The sequence below is a fragment of the Brienomyrus brachyistius genome, chromosome 7 (assembly GCF_023856365.1).
Source record: "Brienomyrus brachyistius isolate T26 chromosome 7, BBRACH_0.4, whole genome shotgun sequence".
NCBI classification, from domain to species: domain Eukaryota; kingdom Metazoa; phylum Chordata; class Actinopteri; order Osteoglossiformes; family Mormyridae; genus Brienomyrus; species Brienomyrus brachyistius.
The window spans coordinates 797,501-813,383 of record NC_064539.1 but is presented as its reverse complement, the minus strand read 5'-3'; the positions used below and the strand labels follow the sequence as shown (position 1 = coordinate 813,383).

General features: G+C 45.0%; 1 protein-coding gene across 5 annotated transcripts in view; it reads left to right on the top strand.

Annotated features, from left to right (window-relative positions):
• pam (peptidylglycine alpha-amidating monooxygenase) overlaps nucleotides 1–15,883 on the top strand; it is a 56,199-nt gene that overhangs the window by 16,956 nt on the left and 23,360 nt on the right. For all 5 annotated transcript variants that reach the window (XM_049019374.1, XM_049019371.1, XM_049019372.1 and 2 more), the window contains 10 exons: nucleotides 2,287–2,374; nucleotides 4,032–4,123; nucleotides 4,280–4,363; nucleotides 6,024–6,072; nucleotides 9,123–9,190; nucleotides 10,046–10,126; nucleotides 10,242–10,318; nucleotides 13,093–13,196; nucleotides 14,221–14,414; nucleotides 14,628–14,684. In XM_049019374.1, the coding sequence (XP_048875331.1) occupies nucleotides 2,287–2,374; nucleotides 4,032–4,123; nucleotides 4,280–4,363; nucleotides 6,024–6,072; nucleotides 9,123–9,190; nucleotides 10,046–10,126; nucleotides 10,242–10,318; nucleotides 13,093–13,196; nucleotides 14,221–14,414; nucleotides 14,628–14,684 (894 nt within the window). The remainder of the gene's footprint in view (nucleotides 1–2,286; nucleotides 2,375–4,031; nucleotides 4,124–4,279; nucleotides 4,364–6,023; nucleotides 6,073–9,122; nucleotides 9,191–10,045; nucleotides 10,127–10,241; nucleotides 10,319–13,092; nucleotides 13,197–14,220; nucleotides 14,415–14,627; nucleotides 14,685–15,883) is intronic.

The following is a 15,883-nucleotide window of genomic DNA, read 5'->3' as shown; positions in this document are numbered from 1 at the left end:
AAGAGGAATATTTCTGTTGCCTTCTCTGCTTGTCATTGTTCGGATTAGAAAGCATAGTGCAGCACATAGCCTTGTAATCCACCCAGCAAACACAGCCAACATGGTTAAACAGCACCGGTGTATTAGTTAGCAATCAGCACAAATACACATATGGCACTCTGTACAGAGATTCCCCCAGTCTTATTAGCCTACTGAAATAGCTAAATAGAAAAGCAAACAATCGTCTCTGGCCCACAGCAAAAGGCAATTTGTTTCAGAGAAAATAAGTACTTTTTTTGAAAGAGTTTTTAAAAATGTATATTTTCATTTAACTACTCTGTGACTCTGTAAGTGGTAGGAAAATGGATGACTGCTCGCATGGATGGATGAATGTCCTGCTGCCATTTCTTGCTCGCATGATGTAGTCGATGTAGAATTCTTTATTTGTTTTTTATTACTGTTTATTCATATCCGTGTTCAGCGTTCCACTAGCGTGCCTGTGTGGAAGTGTGCACCGGGGAGCCTGCGTGTTCTCGCATTTGTTCATCGGAGTGGGCGCCATCTGTCACACCCGGCTCCCTGACATCCGCTGCGGGGATGCCATCCAGCACCGGCAGCCGCTGCAGCCGTCTGGCTGTCTTCTGCGTGGCTGAAAACGCTCCTGCCCGCTGGCGTCACGGCCAGCAGGGCCGCACCTGCTCTGCCAGAGTCGCCCCCTGGCCTTCGGAGATTTTGAGCAGAGATGGATGATATTTATCGCTCGGAGTTTTATTAACGAGGTGTATCATTAACCTTATCAGTGTTATCATTAGTATCAGTGATAACAACGATATATTCAGGATAATTTTAGCAGTCTAAGTAGGTCTTAAAAAAAAATAAAATCCAGGAATGTTTTACATGTCCAAGGTAATTATTTTGTGAGCGCATTGGGGATATGGTAAATAGCACATTGAAAGGTACAGTAATTCCTGGGCTAAAGGCACATTTTGATCAGTTCTGTAAATTACTTACTCTGGGGATGATTTCGGTTAAGCCGACGTAGGTGTTTGATTTGTTTTCAGCTTTAATTAATTATTCAAAGTCCCCTCGCAGTCTTTACATAACGAGGCGAAGCGTGTACATACAAGCATGTATTGTTTACGTACCTTTAGCTGAATAAACACTACCTGTTTCATCTCTGTGGCATGGAAAGGCTTTTCTCATGGGCTTTGAGCACGTAACTTTTTGCTTGTCACCTGCAACAGGGGCCCCTAATTTGCCGCTGCTCAGAAAAACATGACAATAGCTAGCGATGGGCTAAATCGCTCCGTAATTGAGCTGCGAAGGTCTTTTGATCACACCGCAGGATTATAGATGTTACTGCACTGACTCATTCGGTTAAAGGAGAGTCACATCCGCTGTGTGGATGGAACGGATTATTGATGTTGCCTGAAGGACGGAACTGAGCTGCCTCAGGACCACGGGGTCCTCTCACTGGAGTGTCTCATGCCCTAACGACTCTTGTGTTTGACTCTGATACACAAGCTCTGCCTTGCTATAATTAATGCCTTATTATGCGCAGGAGGATCTCTGGTGAGTGCGCTTTTCTTGAGCAAAACGTTTTCCAGGCCTGGTCCAGTGTGGATGAGCTGCATTCGCAAGGGCACATGGGAGCGGAAATGGTGCAGCCCCCCTCCCCCCCATGTACACATCGTAGCCAGTTTGGTGATCCATATGGAGCCCCCCGCCCCCGTCTGTGCCAGACTCAGGAAGCCACCTGCATTATTCATTTTTCCCATTAGATATTCTGGGAACGAGCACATGGCCCTGTAGGTGCCGATCACTTTGATATGGAAATGCCATCGACTCTGTGTCGACGGCACCCCTTACCGGATTCAGAGATGCGCTGAAAACCTGCGGTGCCCATTTTCATGGTCGGACAAATCGGTGTGCTTTGGCTTGTGTACGAGCCCAGCTCCTTTGCTGTTGTGGGTCGTGGGGGATTTCATCGTGGTCGACCTGGCTCCTTGCTTACTGTGGGCTCTGTGCGCTGTCACTCTGGCTTAGTTGCTAATTGCTTCACTGAAGTCATCATTTGGATAGTGAATTGGGTTTTAATTAAAATGTATTCTCTAAAACCTGCATCACTGCGGCTCTGGGGGATCTGCGTTGCACCCTTATGGAAAAAATGTTGAATGAGTGCGTCCTTTGTGAGATGATGTCAAATATTTATCTAGCTTCCTGCACGTTATCTTCATGTATCAGTGAGCAGAGCTGGTTTGAATAAGCTGTCTGTACCACCCCCCCCGCCACCCCCGATCTCTCTAGTGGACTTTGTGCCTCACGCCAGCATGGACATCACACACCACATGCTCCTGTACGGCTGCAGCACCCCCTCGTCAACCGATTCGTACTGGTAGGTCAACAAGTGGAGCACCTATCTCCCGTCCTGCAATGTATCATTGTTGATTTCATATATGCTAATCTACTTGTATGCATGAACTCAATTCCATTCTGTATGTTTTGACCCACGTACTTTAAACACCTTTCTTTAAATAATCAATCTTTTTTTTTTATCTAAACTAGGTTTTTTTTTTTTTACCAAACGTACAGCATTATTTCAGGAAATGATATGAATTGCATTCTTCCAACACGTAGGATTTCATACTTCTGTCTTAAGCATATTCTGAAACATATTCAAATAATTAATCAAATGAAAATTCAATTTCAGTTGAGCAGTGTTTCTTTGAAGTCAGGTTTAGCAATTTAATTGGTGCGTTTTTTGTACCGAGGAGCACTGTGGCCATCATTTGTGTTATTAAACTGGCTAATTCACTGGATGACTGTTTTCTGTCAAGCCCAGAAAGAGCTTCCATCATAGGTTCAGTAATAAACTTGCCTGTTACTATAGCAACTGCTGCCACCTAGACAACGGGGATTCACAAAGCTGACCCCTGGGATCTTTTTTTCCCCCCCTCCACATTCTTCTCCTCGGGCTTTGTGATGAAGTAGACAAAGACGGTTTGAGTAGTCACATTGTTTGAGCCCTGGGTGTGCTTCATTCTTTAAGGGACTGTTACCACTTTCCTGCTCCATTTTAGTGTGAAGATCAGGTATCACAGAGGCATTTCATATTCATAAAATAGGTCTAGTGTTAGCACTTTAGCTAATTGTGCTCCACCAAAGAAATGCACACACTGCACTCATGCACATACACATGATGATTAAGTCTTACTTGTAATCAGGGAAATCCTTAGGATTCCATACCATTTAAACACAGCTGCCGTCTGTCACATTTGTTATTAAAACATTAATCTGCGGTTTGCTGTTTGGTTTCTGTCCCATTGATTTTTAAGGACACTGTAGCCATTCAGCATGCTGTCATGTCAACAATGCCAGGCCTAATTCTCTGTGTATCTGACCCAACATAAAAATGTGCTTGAAGGCTACTCAGAAGTTTTAAAATTTTAATTCAAGTCTAATAGCGTTGAAATCATAGAAGAATTAATTGAAAGGAGATGTGAAAGTAGGCCAGGTCATGTGGCTACCATTCAGGAGGGTCCTGTAAATAACAAGAATGGATATCAAAAAGAACACCAGAATTTTGTGTTGCAGTTTTTGTGTGTTGTTTACTCAGGCTCGCGGTTTATTGTGCTTTAATTTATTCTCAAGTGCCGAGTGTTACTGGATACATGGGGTACAAATTGAAAGCACTGATTATTAATCCTCAACGCAGAGGTGTCAGGAAGCCCCTGTTCAGTTTGGCGAGGCTGCATGTTGTGCTGAGGAATGAGTCCCTGCATGGAGGATGAATGGTGTTAGAATCAGCCAAGAGCCGTGGAAGATGGTAAATCGTTTTTGGGGGGCCGCGCCGCTTTTTGGCCGCCCTGAATGATTTAGATCTGCGGGAAGGCGCTTTCTGCTGACCGTGCTGTTTATTATAATGCATCGGTTATTGTTACCAGGCCTGGCACACTTTATTATCTTGATGTGATTGTTAGTGTCTCTCTTGTATGGAAATGAGTGCGAACAGCTCAGTACCCAACACTTCCTCTTTTTTTCTGCCCTATCAGGGACTGTGGGACAGAGCTGGGGCCTTGCGTTCAGGACTCCAAGATCATCTACGCCTGGGCAAGGAATGCCCCGCCCACCAGGTTGCCCAAAGGTAGCTTTTCCCTTAGATTTGGGCCTTTGGAGAATAGCTGGGAGGGGGGGTGTCGTTCATGTTTCATTGCTTATGAATTGTGCTGCCGTGTCCTGCTGCTAGTGGAGGACCCCCTTTGGCGTTTTAATTAAGTCCTCCCCAATCTCATTTCCGTAGACGTCGGCTTTAAAGTCGGAGGAGACACGACAATTACTCACTTCGTGCTGCAGATGCACTATGGGGATGTCAGTGCTTTCAGAGGTGAGCTTTTAACACAACAAAACCATTAATGAGTTTGAAATCGTTGCCACTGTCCGGCTGTAATGATTTGTATAGAAATACAAATTAGAGAAATGAAAGGCACGGCTTGTTATTTCTGAAACTTTGCAGGTTTGTGACTTTTGGAGCCCTTTTTGTTGGTAATAAAGGAGCTTTATATGATTCATTTGGATTTATTTGAGTAATTGCTAGTGTATGCAGGCAGGTTCTTGCTTCGTCTAGTAGTGGGTGCTCTGAGCCCACCTAGCACAGGGGCCGATGGGCCATACGTGGGAACAGAAATGCGCAGGAGCAGGTGCCGAAATCCCTCAGCTGCCGTTCCATTTCAGTGACTGACTTAAGGAGCAGCCCAGCCAGTGTTATTCACGGCACATGCGGAGGGTGCCCCCGTGGGGCCGCTGAGCATGCCATCGGCAGGGCAGCTGAACTGTGGCCCCGAGAAGCGGTGGTGGGGTGTTGGCCTGTATTTTGAGAGAAAGTGAAGAGGAGTGCAGGTGAGGCCGGTCAACCCTTTTGGATGACACAGGCTGCTGCCTAGGGTCCTGTCTTTTGAGGGGGTGTCAACTCCTTTGAATACCAGCTGCACCCTTTGGCGTTAATTCAAAGCAAGTGAAATTGTGGGGTAAATCTTATCTAGGGTTCAACAAGGGCATTCACTGGCACTGGGTACAGGAACCCTAAAATATACCAGGTCTGCCTGCTGCTGAGCTCCTGTTAATTAAGTGGAATCAGACCGATTTATGAGACGGCCTGAGTACAGGTGTGGGATGCTTTATGACCAGGTAACTGCATGAGAAATGTGATATATGATGGGGATAATGAATGTTTGGGATGGCAAGTCGGCTCAGTGGGTATCACTGCTGCCCCATGCCTCCAGCGTTGGCGTTTTGAGTTCTGCCATCGCTCTGCTCTGTGTGTGTGGAGTTTGCATGTTCTTCACGTGTTGGCCGGGTTTCCTCCCGCAGTTTAAAGACTGCAGTTGGCTAATTGGTGTCATACGTGATTGAGTGTATGTGCTCTGTGATGGACTGACATGCCAGTCTTGTGCCTTATGCTACCTGGGATAGGCACCAAGCCTCTCATGACCTTGGCCAGGATGTATGTAAATGATTTATGCATATTAAGTTTATTATAGTATGTCTAAAATAATAACAGCACTAAGCTGAAATGAGCCAAACGCATTGAAGGGTGCAGCAGTAAAAAATTAATGAAAAAACCTGCTTTATTTAAATTCTTAAATCATACTTGATACCGTGTACAGCACTGCACTCGATTAACTGGCCAATCTTTGGTGTCGCGTTTATAAATTATGGGTAATAGCCCTTCCAGTAAATGCACTTACTGTCGGGAAGACCCGGGGAAGGGGTATTTTTTCACCTCCCTGTGCGCGCTTGGTTATTTCAAAGAATTTTTTTGCTGCAAGATTTAGATCTGTACATCTGGGTTATCACACCTACCCAAATTCACTCTGAAGGGTACGTGGGACTGTCACTGGCAGTCTAAATAACAAACTCGCTTTTTCATTGATTTTCTTTGCCCAAGAGAATATCTTTGACATCTTGAGTATTTTGCAAAGGTTAGATCATTGTACATAAATGAAAACATCGTCTAATTTTGGGCAACTCTGCAACAATCCTTTCAGACGGCCATAGAGACTGCTCGGGTGTGACCTTGAAAATGACTTCCAAACCGTAAGTATCTCGCAAATGTTCGCTTCCTTTCATGTTTGTCTTCTGAAATGTGAAATATTCAAGAAAAATGTTGCCGATATGCCTCTAAAGGTTTTGGGACATTATATGTTTTGTATTAATGGTTAATTGGGTTAAACAAACACAATTCCCATGTGGCCTTGAAAGATATTAAGACCTTTATGCCCAGTAGCAACATTTGTTTTACCTTCAGAGAGGAACCTGTGCCTTCCTGGTCCGAAGTAACAGTTACGATGTGATTTTGAATTTGTAGTCAATACTCTGTAGTGTTCGGCGTGCTGGTTGGCCTCCTGACCAAAACACTGCAGATTCAAACACACTGGTACATCACTGAGTGAGATTCTTTGACTTGTTACAACGCAGTGGAGTGTAGAATGTCAGTTAAAGCGAATAGAAAATAGAATCGATTGTCTACACATGACAACCTAGGAATCAGGTAGAAACTTTGCAGCCCACTACTTGCGTTATTTAATAGGACATTTCTGGAAACGACCCAGTGTATTCTGGACAGTGTTAGGCGTACTATTACTAAATCCTGCACAAACATAAAGGTAGATTTTGTCATCTTTTTTAATGAGTATATGTATAGATCATGGGTGGCGCGGTGGCACAGTGGTTAGCTCTGCTACCTCACTGCAAGAAGTTCCTGGGTTCGGTCCTAGGTCCTTTCTGTGTGGAGTTTGCACGCTCTCTCTCTGTTTGCGTGGGTTTTCGCTGGGGGCTCCAGTTTCCTCCCATGGTCCAAAAGTGTGCAGGATAGGTTGATTGGTGAGTCTAAATTGACCCTGTGGTTGTGTGCGCCCTGTGGTGTGTTGGCGACTGCCCGGAGTTAGTTCCCACCTGCACCCTTTGTTCCCGGGATAGGCTCCGGTCTCTCCACCCCCACCCCCCCCCCCCCCCCCTCCCGCGACCCCAGTTGGGATTAAGCGGTTTCAGAAAATGGATGGATGCGGTATAGATCATGAACATGATTAATCCAAGATGCCCTACATCTTTTCCTCGTCAACATATCAAATATAGAGTGATTTCCTGCGGTATATAATGATGCCATCTTTAATAGCCTTATTGTGATAGCAATCACAACATCAGAATCGTAGACATGCTTTAGAATGATAACATGGGTATGGCTGCAAGACCTCGATATGCTAATGTCTGTTGTTTTAGACATTTTGAGAAGAGGACATGTTGAAAGCTATGCTCCTAGGCTGAAATTTTGACCAGCACTGCTTAAAACATTATGGCCCATTTCCTCTTAGTATTGTTTGCAAACATATAGCTGCTCAGTGAAAATAAATGACTATTATATATTGGAAGGAGAGTGAGTACAGTTTGATGCAATAAACAGCTAGCTATGTGCACCTAAACCTTTTAGCATTTCTGTTGGGAGTCGGGAATAGATAAGGAAAAAACATAATAAAAAAATCATCAGTTACTGTTTTGTTTGTCTCTAAACAGATGATTTTATAGTATTTGCCCCTTGCTTCATTCTGATTTTCCAGCATCGCAGGTTAACGAGAGATTACTCTATTTTTGTGATGGATGTCTTTTGCGTTTTGCAGTCTCTTTGTATATCAAGAGTTATCACCTCTGTATTGCTTATCTCACTCTTATATTTAATTGGGTTTTAAATTCTGACTAGCAGTGAAATTCTCAGTGAGGTTTTAATCATGTGCCACCTGCAACAGTAGACCAGCACAAAATGCACAAACGATTTTGATGCATATTTCGTCCCATTTCAGTGTTTAAACAAAGGTGCCAAATCTATGCATGGCATGGAGTGATGATTCATTACCATTTAATTTTTCTGATTTAAACATTAAGCAGATGTGGGCCCACAGGAAATAGCCAATTTTCAATCCATTTTTAACTTCTAGGGAGTTTTATCGCTGTTTGATTAACTTCACTGTGGGTGGAATCTCTTTGGTTTTTGTGAGTAATGCAGCTGCTAAATAGCGGTATGCTATGCTCAGTTGGTGGGTGGAGAAGTCATCCTAGTTTTAATGGTGATAATACAACACAAAACTGGAAATTCTATGGAGATGACCTTCTTATACTTTACTTTTTTTTTTAGTAAATGCTTTTCTCTAAAGTGACATGAGAATAACAAGCATCTTAGGAGCCAACTACCCATAATACAATTCTGTTGAACTTCTAATGAGTGACCAAGTGCAATTTAGCATTGGGTAAATTACAGTACTCCGCAAAACATTACAAGAACTGAACAGGTAAAACGTTCAAATCAAAATGCCAGGAGACTAGGTTCCTACTAGAAAAATATAATATACCGAGAGTCACAAACACTTGTTGCAGAAAGTTCACATTCACATTGGGAACAAATGCATTTTTCAGGATAAGATAGAGATAGACATCTTGAAGGTCAGAGTGATGAAAGATCAGCTGTGTGAAAAGGATCCAGAAAGGCATTCATCACTGGGGCAGGGGGGGGTTGATCTCTCTTATGGTTGATCTCAGGGTCAATATGCATTAATGGCTTCAAGGATTCCTTTTTGTTGCTGGTTTGTACAACTTTTGTATGGAAAGCTATGTGATGTGGAAGTTATATAGAACAAAATACATCCTTGGGCAAGAGGCAGACGTTTCCTTTCTCTAATGACTCATCAGCGCGATCACTAAAACACACAGCTTCCACTAAGTAGTCGGGGATGGAGATTAATCCATCCGCCATGTCGCTATCGATGGGCCTGCAGTTATTGACGTGCATTTTTCCCTAATGACATGGCCGATTCAGCAGTGCAGTAGTTCACTGGTGCACAGCACAAGACAGCACTGCACTGCACAGCACATAAATAAATAAACAGCAGATTAAATCCCTCTTTGCTTTTGGAGGATGGACCCACCTTGGGGCAAGCTGGCCTTCATCGCCGTCGTCGTTGGGGATGGTACCACTCATGTTGACATCCTTGTTTGTTCCACTGAATCGAACAAGCTGTCAGGCCTTGGAGCTGCCATCATGCCCATGTAACTTTTCTGTCACGCGCTCACAGACGACTGCCTGTCCTCTTCATCCGCAGGCAGCCCTTCATTGCTGGCGTATACCTCATGATGTCTACGAACACCAAGATCCCGCCAGGGAAAAAAGGTGAGCGGCCAGACCTTACTTCAGGTCCTGAGGGACGCAAGGGAGAATAGAAAGTGCCGGAAGTGAAGATGATGCAGATGGGTTCAGTCTGGACGTGGAGTTCAGGCTCAAGAGCTGAATTTCATTACACCTTCATTTGTGTCTCTGGAATGGCCGTGACGTCAATGCCAGTGACGAGCCTATATCATCACTGTTTTGTTTTCTCTTGTATTTCTGTGTTATTGAGTGCATTCTACTAATCCACATATATTCTGTGGTGACACTACCTTTGTTTTACTGTATAACAGGCATATTAGTTCAGCCTGTTTGGCATTCAGTGGGTAATTACACACAAACAGACATTTCCACGCAGATAGAAGTAGGGGACAAAAATAAAAATGTCCCAGCAATTACGGTTATTAAATTAAGTTACAGTGAAGTAATATTGCAGGCCCGGCGTCAGGTGTCTGCTTTCCTCAGGGATTTAGCTAAACCCTTTAAATGGTCATAGCTATAATGCAGCAATGGAATCTATTTTCTCATTTAGGCATTATCACAATAAGCGGATGAAAAGGTTTTTGTTTGGTCTCGACCTCGTGGGGTGAGCTTTGATGGCCCTCGCTTTTTCGATTCGGAGCTTAACCAGACTGCTTACTTACTACACCTCTGACCGATTCCATGTTGAGATTTATCGTTTTCCTGCATTTGCTGGGGAAACTGCTTCTTTCGATGATCTGTTGTGTGCAAAAGTTGATCAAAATATTGATTTGAGAACTTTGAGCGCTGCTCCCCCCAACCCCTACCCCCCCCCCCCCCCCCGCCCACCCACCCACCCACCCCCTCGGGCAATGTTCAGTCCCTTTTCTTTGTTCACAGTGACGAATGCTGACATCGCCTGCCCCTACAGATCCTATCCCATGTACCCATTTGCCTTCAGGACTCATACGCATCGATTAGGTGAGAGTGGCCGAGTTATTTCCTTCTTAGTGGGTGTTGTCTTTCGGATCAAAGGCAACGATATCCTGAGCGTGACAGCCCAGTCTAGAAGATGCTGTCTGATCATTTGTCACAGGGAAAGTAGTCAGCGGCTACCGTGTTCGCGATGGGAAGTGGACTCTGATTGGCCGACAGTCTCCGCAGCTGCCACAGGTAATAAGCTACTTCTGAGAAATGCTTCTTTTGTGCAAATTCTGCTGAAAATTAAAACATGCAATCCTGTTGACTTTTGGCAAACTTTGAGTTAACTTTCTGGCAGAGTTGATACAAGTTCTGGTGGAGATCCAAGAGGCCCGAGAATCTCAATATTTTATTTAAAAGAAAAAGCTTTTTCCAGTCCTGATTCAGACAGCTAGTTTTGTGAGAGGTGAGCAGCAGAGAGGCCATGTGAGCGACATCTGTGGAGTGGGAAGGCTTACATTGCTCACTGCAACTGCTCACTGCAACTGTTAAAAACAAAACAGTGAGGCTTTATTTATTATTTGAACAAGTACGAGAACAGGTACCTTATAATGTGTTAATTTTCACATATGCATCTAAACACCTGTACACACACAGAGTTATGAGCAAAGCTTGGAGTCCTACGAAGGGTTAATTGTCCATCCAGTGCCACGGGAGCATTTTTTGGGGTGGGAGGGGTTTAGGGCCTTGTTCAAGCGTCCATGAGAACTGGCTACTCAGCTGTGCATGAGACTTGAACCGGCGACCTTCGAATCACAGACACAGAGGCCTAACCTGATGAGCCCCACAGCGTCCCCTGTATTATAAGAACTGAATCAGTCCAAACTGAGTCTGTCCAGTCCAAATTTGGAAAGCGTGATAAGATGGGTGTCAGGGGACAGGAGAGGGATGTAGCGCCATCAAAGGGCAAGGGGTGAAATTAACAGGAGATGGGGGGGCTGCAATCTCCGTGTGACACAGAGCACGGAGAGTCTAGGAGCTTTGCCCAGCCTCACCTCCCCCCGCTCCCCAAGTAACGCCTTAAGCATGTAAGGCCATTAGACAGATTATCAACATGAACAGGCCCTTTTTCCCTGTGTCACTCACACTGTCAGTCGAGCAGGGGCTTAATGATCCCAGGGTCATGTGACATAGGAGCATTCCAGGGAATCCGACGGCTCAGGGTGGCTTAGCAGTTATCGCGGTGTTCACTGTCATCTTCACCTGTAAGTGCCACGACACAGTCGTGTCGGGGGCTATTTTGGGATCCCTTACTAAATTTCTCTCTCTCTCTTTTTCTCTCTCTCTCTCTCACACGCGCACACACACACACAGGCATGCAGGCCGCACACTTTCGGTCGTCATTTTTTAACTGTCAGACAAGGCAGAAAACTGATGGTTTGAGGAAACCAGACTAACCAAATTTGATTATCTGAAGATGGATGGATGTTTAATTGTTGAGTTCTTGAATTAAATCTTTCATTGCTCATGTATGATAGAGCAGCTTTTCACACACTGTGGAAAGGCCGTCACCCCCTTGTTTAAATGGTGGTCGCATCACTCGCATCTTTGGTCCTTTCAGCAGGTTTTAATGACTCGCCTGTCATCTTTCATTCCGCACAAAAAAGTCACTGGCTCTGGTGTTTTCATTCTTACCTATGAATAAATGTATGCTCCTCCTGCTTTTTAATTTTTCAGAAGCAGGCCAGGTGTATTGAATGTTTGTTTTTTAAACTGGCTGCCAAGCAATTAGTCGACTATGTGAGAGATACGTGCTGTGTAGCCATGTATGATAGAGTGGATAGTGGATACAGATAAACAGAGGTGGAGATTTCAGGTCCAACCAGTTGAGAATAGAGGCACAGTCACAGAGTATTCAACTGATTGGCTGAAGCAAAATCTTGGTCTGGATTTGTACTCTGAAAGGACCTGAAATTTCCACCTCTGCAGATAAAACAGGACCGAGTGTCATTTTGGTGCTTGTGAACATTGCTGCAGTGCTCGTTCCACCCACGTTAACTCAAAATTGGCTTTATCATCGGGGACTGAAGTTCATTACCGCAAAGTTGCCTGTCATTAGGATTCCTCATGCTTTTGAAGTATATGCTGTAGTACATCGTTCACTGAATGGGGCTTTGTGTGTGTTTTTTTTTCTTTTTTTCTAATCCACTGGTGATCATTAAATGCATACTGATGCTCCATCCATCTTCCAACTGTTAATCCTGATCTCCCAGGGAGCTGGAGTGCATCCCAGACAGTGCAGGGTAGGGGGACACCGGGGATGGGATGCCAGTCCATTGCAGGGCTTATGCACAGTTATATACTATTGGCCGATTAAAGAAGCTAATTAGCTTGACAGTATGTCTGTGGGAAGAATCCCCCATGACATGTGGAGAGCATGTACTGCACACATGCAGAGCAGGGGATGTGATTCTCCTGTGGCCTAGCAGGTTGGGTTTGCAAATTCCAATCCCATGCTCGGTAGAATAGTCATATCACCCTTGGGCCACTGAGCAAGGCCCTTAACCTTTTGAAAAATGCTGCAGGGGTGCTGGATAAATGGCTGACCCTGCGCTAAGACCCCAAGCTTCACTCTCGCATGTAAATGTCTCGAAGGAGAGCAAGATGGCATTGCAGTGTTCCTGTGAGGCCCATGTAATAATGCTCATCCTGGACCTTTGCACCAGTGTTTCCCAATCCTGTCCTCAGGCACCCTCAGACAGTCCACATTTTTGCTTCCTTCCAGCCAATAAGGAACACAGAGTACCTGGTACCGGTGTGAGCTGGGAGGGAGCAAATATGTGGACTGTCTGGGGGTCCCTTAGGACTGGGTTGGGACCTGGATGAATTGTTCTGCATGTAGCTTTGATAGAGCTTGATGGAGCTTGTTGTTTTCTTTTGTCCTTCACCTAAAATAGTTTGCAGTGTGTGTGCGCGCACTTCTGGGTGTCTGGCTGGTCTCCGAGTGATGCTCTCCCCCCTTTCAGGCTTTTTACCCGGCGGCCAATGCTGTGGAGGTCCTGTATGGAGACACGCTGGCAGCCAGATGCGTGTTTACGGGGGAAGGGAAGACCACTGTCACCACCATCGGGTGAGTTCCCTGTCTTTCTGATTATATGTCATTGGGAAAGGAAACAGTCAATGTAAAAACCTGTCCTGTATTTTCCTCTTTAGGGAGGACGGTAAAGGCAGTTTGTAAGCGTGTGGCCCACACCTCTTTAATCCAGCAAATTAGACTTGCAAAAGTGTAAAACCTCTAGTGCCATTTTATTATTGTCCATCCTGTCACATAATGAAATGGCCGAGTTAATTTATGTAAAACAGGATGCACATATTCCTGACACACAGCGGGTCTGTAGTGAACGCATGGATTCACCACGGACAGCAAGGTTTGTGTGCTGTCTGTGACGTGTGGGGAATTCAACCGCGATGTTCTCGAAGAAGCGTGGATGACATTCTAGCGTGAATCGAGGCATGACTGATAGCCTGTCTGCGAATCGTCTGGTTATTCCGCCTGCATGGTGTCAGATTTGAAGGAGCATGCCGTCGTGGTGCGTGACTGTTAGGTGAGGGTGCCTGTGTCTCTAAAACACCCTACCCCGCCCCCCTGGTTGTCTCACGCACCACGTGAGCCTCCTGCACATGAATCGAGAAGTGCCATTGAGCGCAGAGTCTAGTTCCAGGGGGTTTCTAGGGGAATCTTTGTGTCATTCTGAGCTGGCCACCCACCCGTGTGTGTGTGTGTGTGTGTGTGTGTGTGTGTGTGTGTGTGTGTGTGTGTGTGTGTGCGTGTGCGTGTGCGTGTGTGCATGCGCTCCGTGCCATCCTGGTTGCCATGGGGAATGACTGCTGTGTGACATTACAGTCTCAGGCCAGGCTGACGCATCTTCGTCCCCTCCCACCCCCGATCTGCACCGAAGCCCTGAGAACTGAAACCTTTTGCTGCCACCCTTCTGCACCACACAATGAGGCTTGGAGCCATAAAGGATGAATTATATAACCGTCCTCTTCCCCTTCTGTTCAGGCTTTCCAGGGACACCTGTCTGCCTTGCCTTTTGGGTCCTTAATTACCGTGCTCAACACTCATTCATATGGTATGATCTGTGTGTCTGCAGGGGCACCTCGGAGGACGAGATGTGTAACTTTTACATCATGTACTACATGGACAGCAAGCATGCTGTCCCCTACATGAACTGCATAGATGATGAGGAAAATGACCTGTTCAGAAATATCCCCAAAGAGGCCAATATCCCCGTCCCTGTGAGTCCTGAGATGATGATGGCGATGCAGGCCCACGGACACCACACAGGTACAACGTAAACCTCTGGCCTCCTGTCTCGTTTTCGTCACACGTGAGATCTGGCTCAGGTTGACCGACATTCTTTCAAGACTTGTTGCTAGCTACGTTAAAATATCACAGGTTTTGTTTACACCCTGCCCTGTACGATTCAGGACTTTAGATTATAAGGCTTTGCCCGTTATATAATCGCGATTTTTTTTTTTCTTTTGTCGCTTTTCAAAGATTTTCACGATGGCGCCAATCTACAGGAGAGGGAAGAGGAAGCCGGTTTGGACCAGGGTGAGTTGTCCTTGAATGCTGCAGTGCGTAATAACAGAGTGTGACGGAGGCGGTTTCATCTTGGCATTTCTGTGCTCCCCTTCGGAGAACGTGTAAGTGTCGGAGTCCGCTCGGTGCTGTGGCCTTCACTGCGGGATGCCACCGGGAGCGTGGGATGGAGCACCAGCGCCGGATTGGCGCCACGGGAACTTAAAACGGAAGGAGGGATGAAGGGAGATTAAAGTCAAGGGAGGGGTGGAACGCAGTGGAATGCGGGGGCCGTTTAAAGAAGCAGACATGGGGGAAGATGTTGATTGAAAGTGACATTGAGCAATGCTGATGTGTAGGGTTCTGTAGCACCAGGGAGATGGACCGTTATTAATATTCTTCAGTAATTTTCAGTTTTTAGTTAATCGTCATATTTTTTGTTCATTGAAGGAAGCTGTCTCTGAACTATAAGCAACGGTGTTTATGAATAATAATCAAAAAAATCTAAAGAAAATGTTTTATTTCTATTTGTAATTTTCATTAATGTAGCTAAATGATTAGTGACTTCAGATTGCCTAATTAATTATTCCAATTACATTTGGTGTGGGCAATGCTGATTGGTTTTGCTTCCAAGAAAAATATGCGATGGCTTTTGGGAGACTGGCTTTTATTACCAGTAATGGAGGTGGGGAGATACAGCAGAGGATGGAGGAGATATCAGCTTTGAGGTTGGTGCTCGGAGGCAAGACGATGTTACCATGGATACACATCCCTCGTAATGTTGCATCACGTTCAAGAATTTTAGAATCTCAGCATAAAGTATCCATGTGATATTTATTGTGGAAACACTCTGGTTCTATACGCTGTCCAGTAACTGAGTCAGCAGAGAATAATTCCATAAATAAAATATAACATACGGCTGTCTTAAAGCAATTAAGGACTGTTCCCTATTGATTCAAGCTGCGGTACTAAAGGTAATGCTCTTGTTTGCTATGGTTTGAGGGTACAGCCCTGTAAATGAAATGGCACCTGCTGTGAAAAGCTTTAAACTAAAGAGAATGGACTTTTCTGTATTTGATCTTCTCATACTGACCTTTGATTTGATGCCTTTAGTGGAAATTATTGATGGTCGACATTTAGTGTATCAGCTGTATCCTTATGGTGAATTTCTTTAGACTTAAATAGCTCTATCTGGGCTTTGTCTAACTGTATCCATTCCTCCAGAACAAATA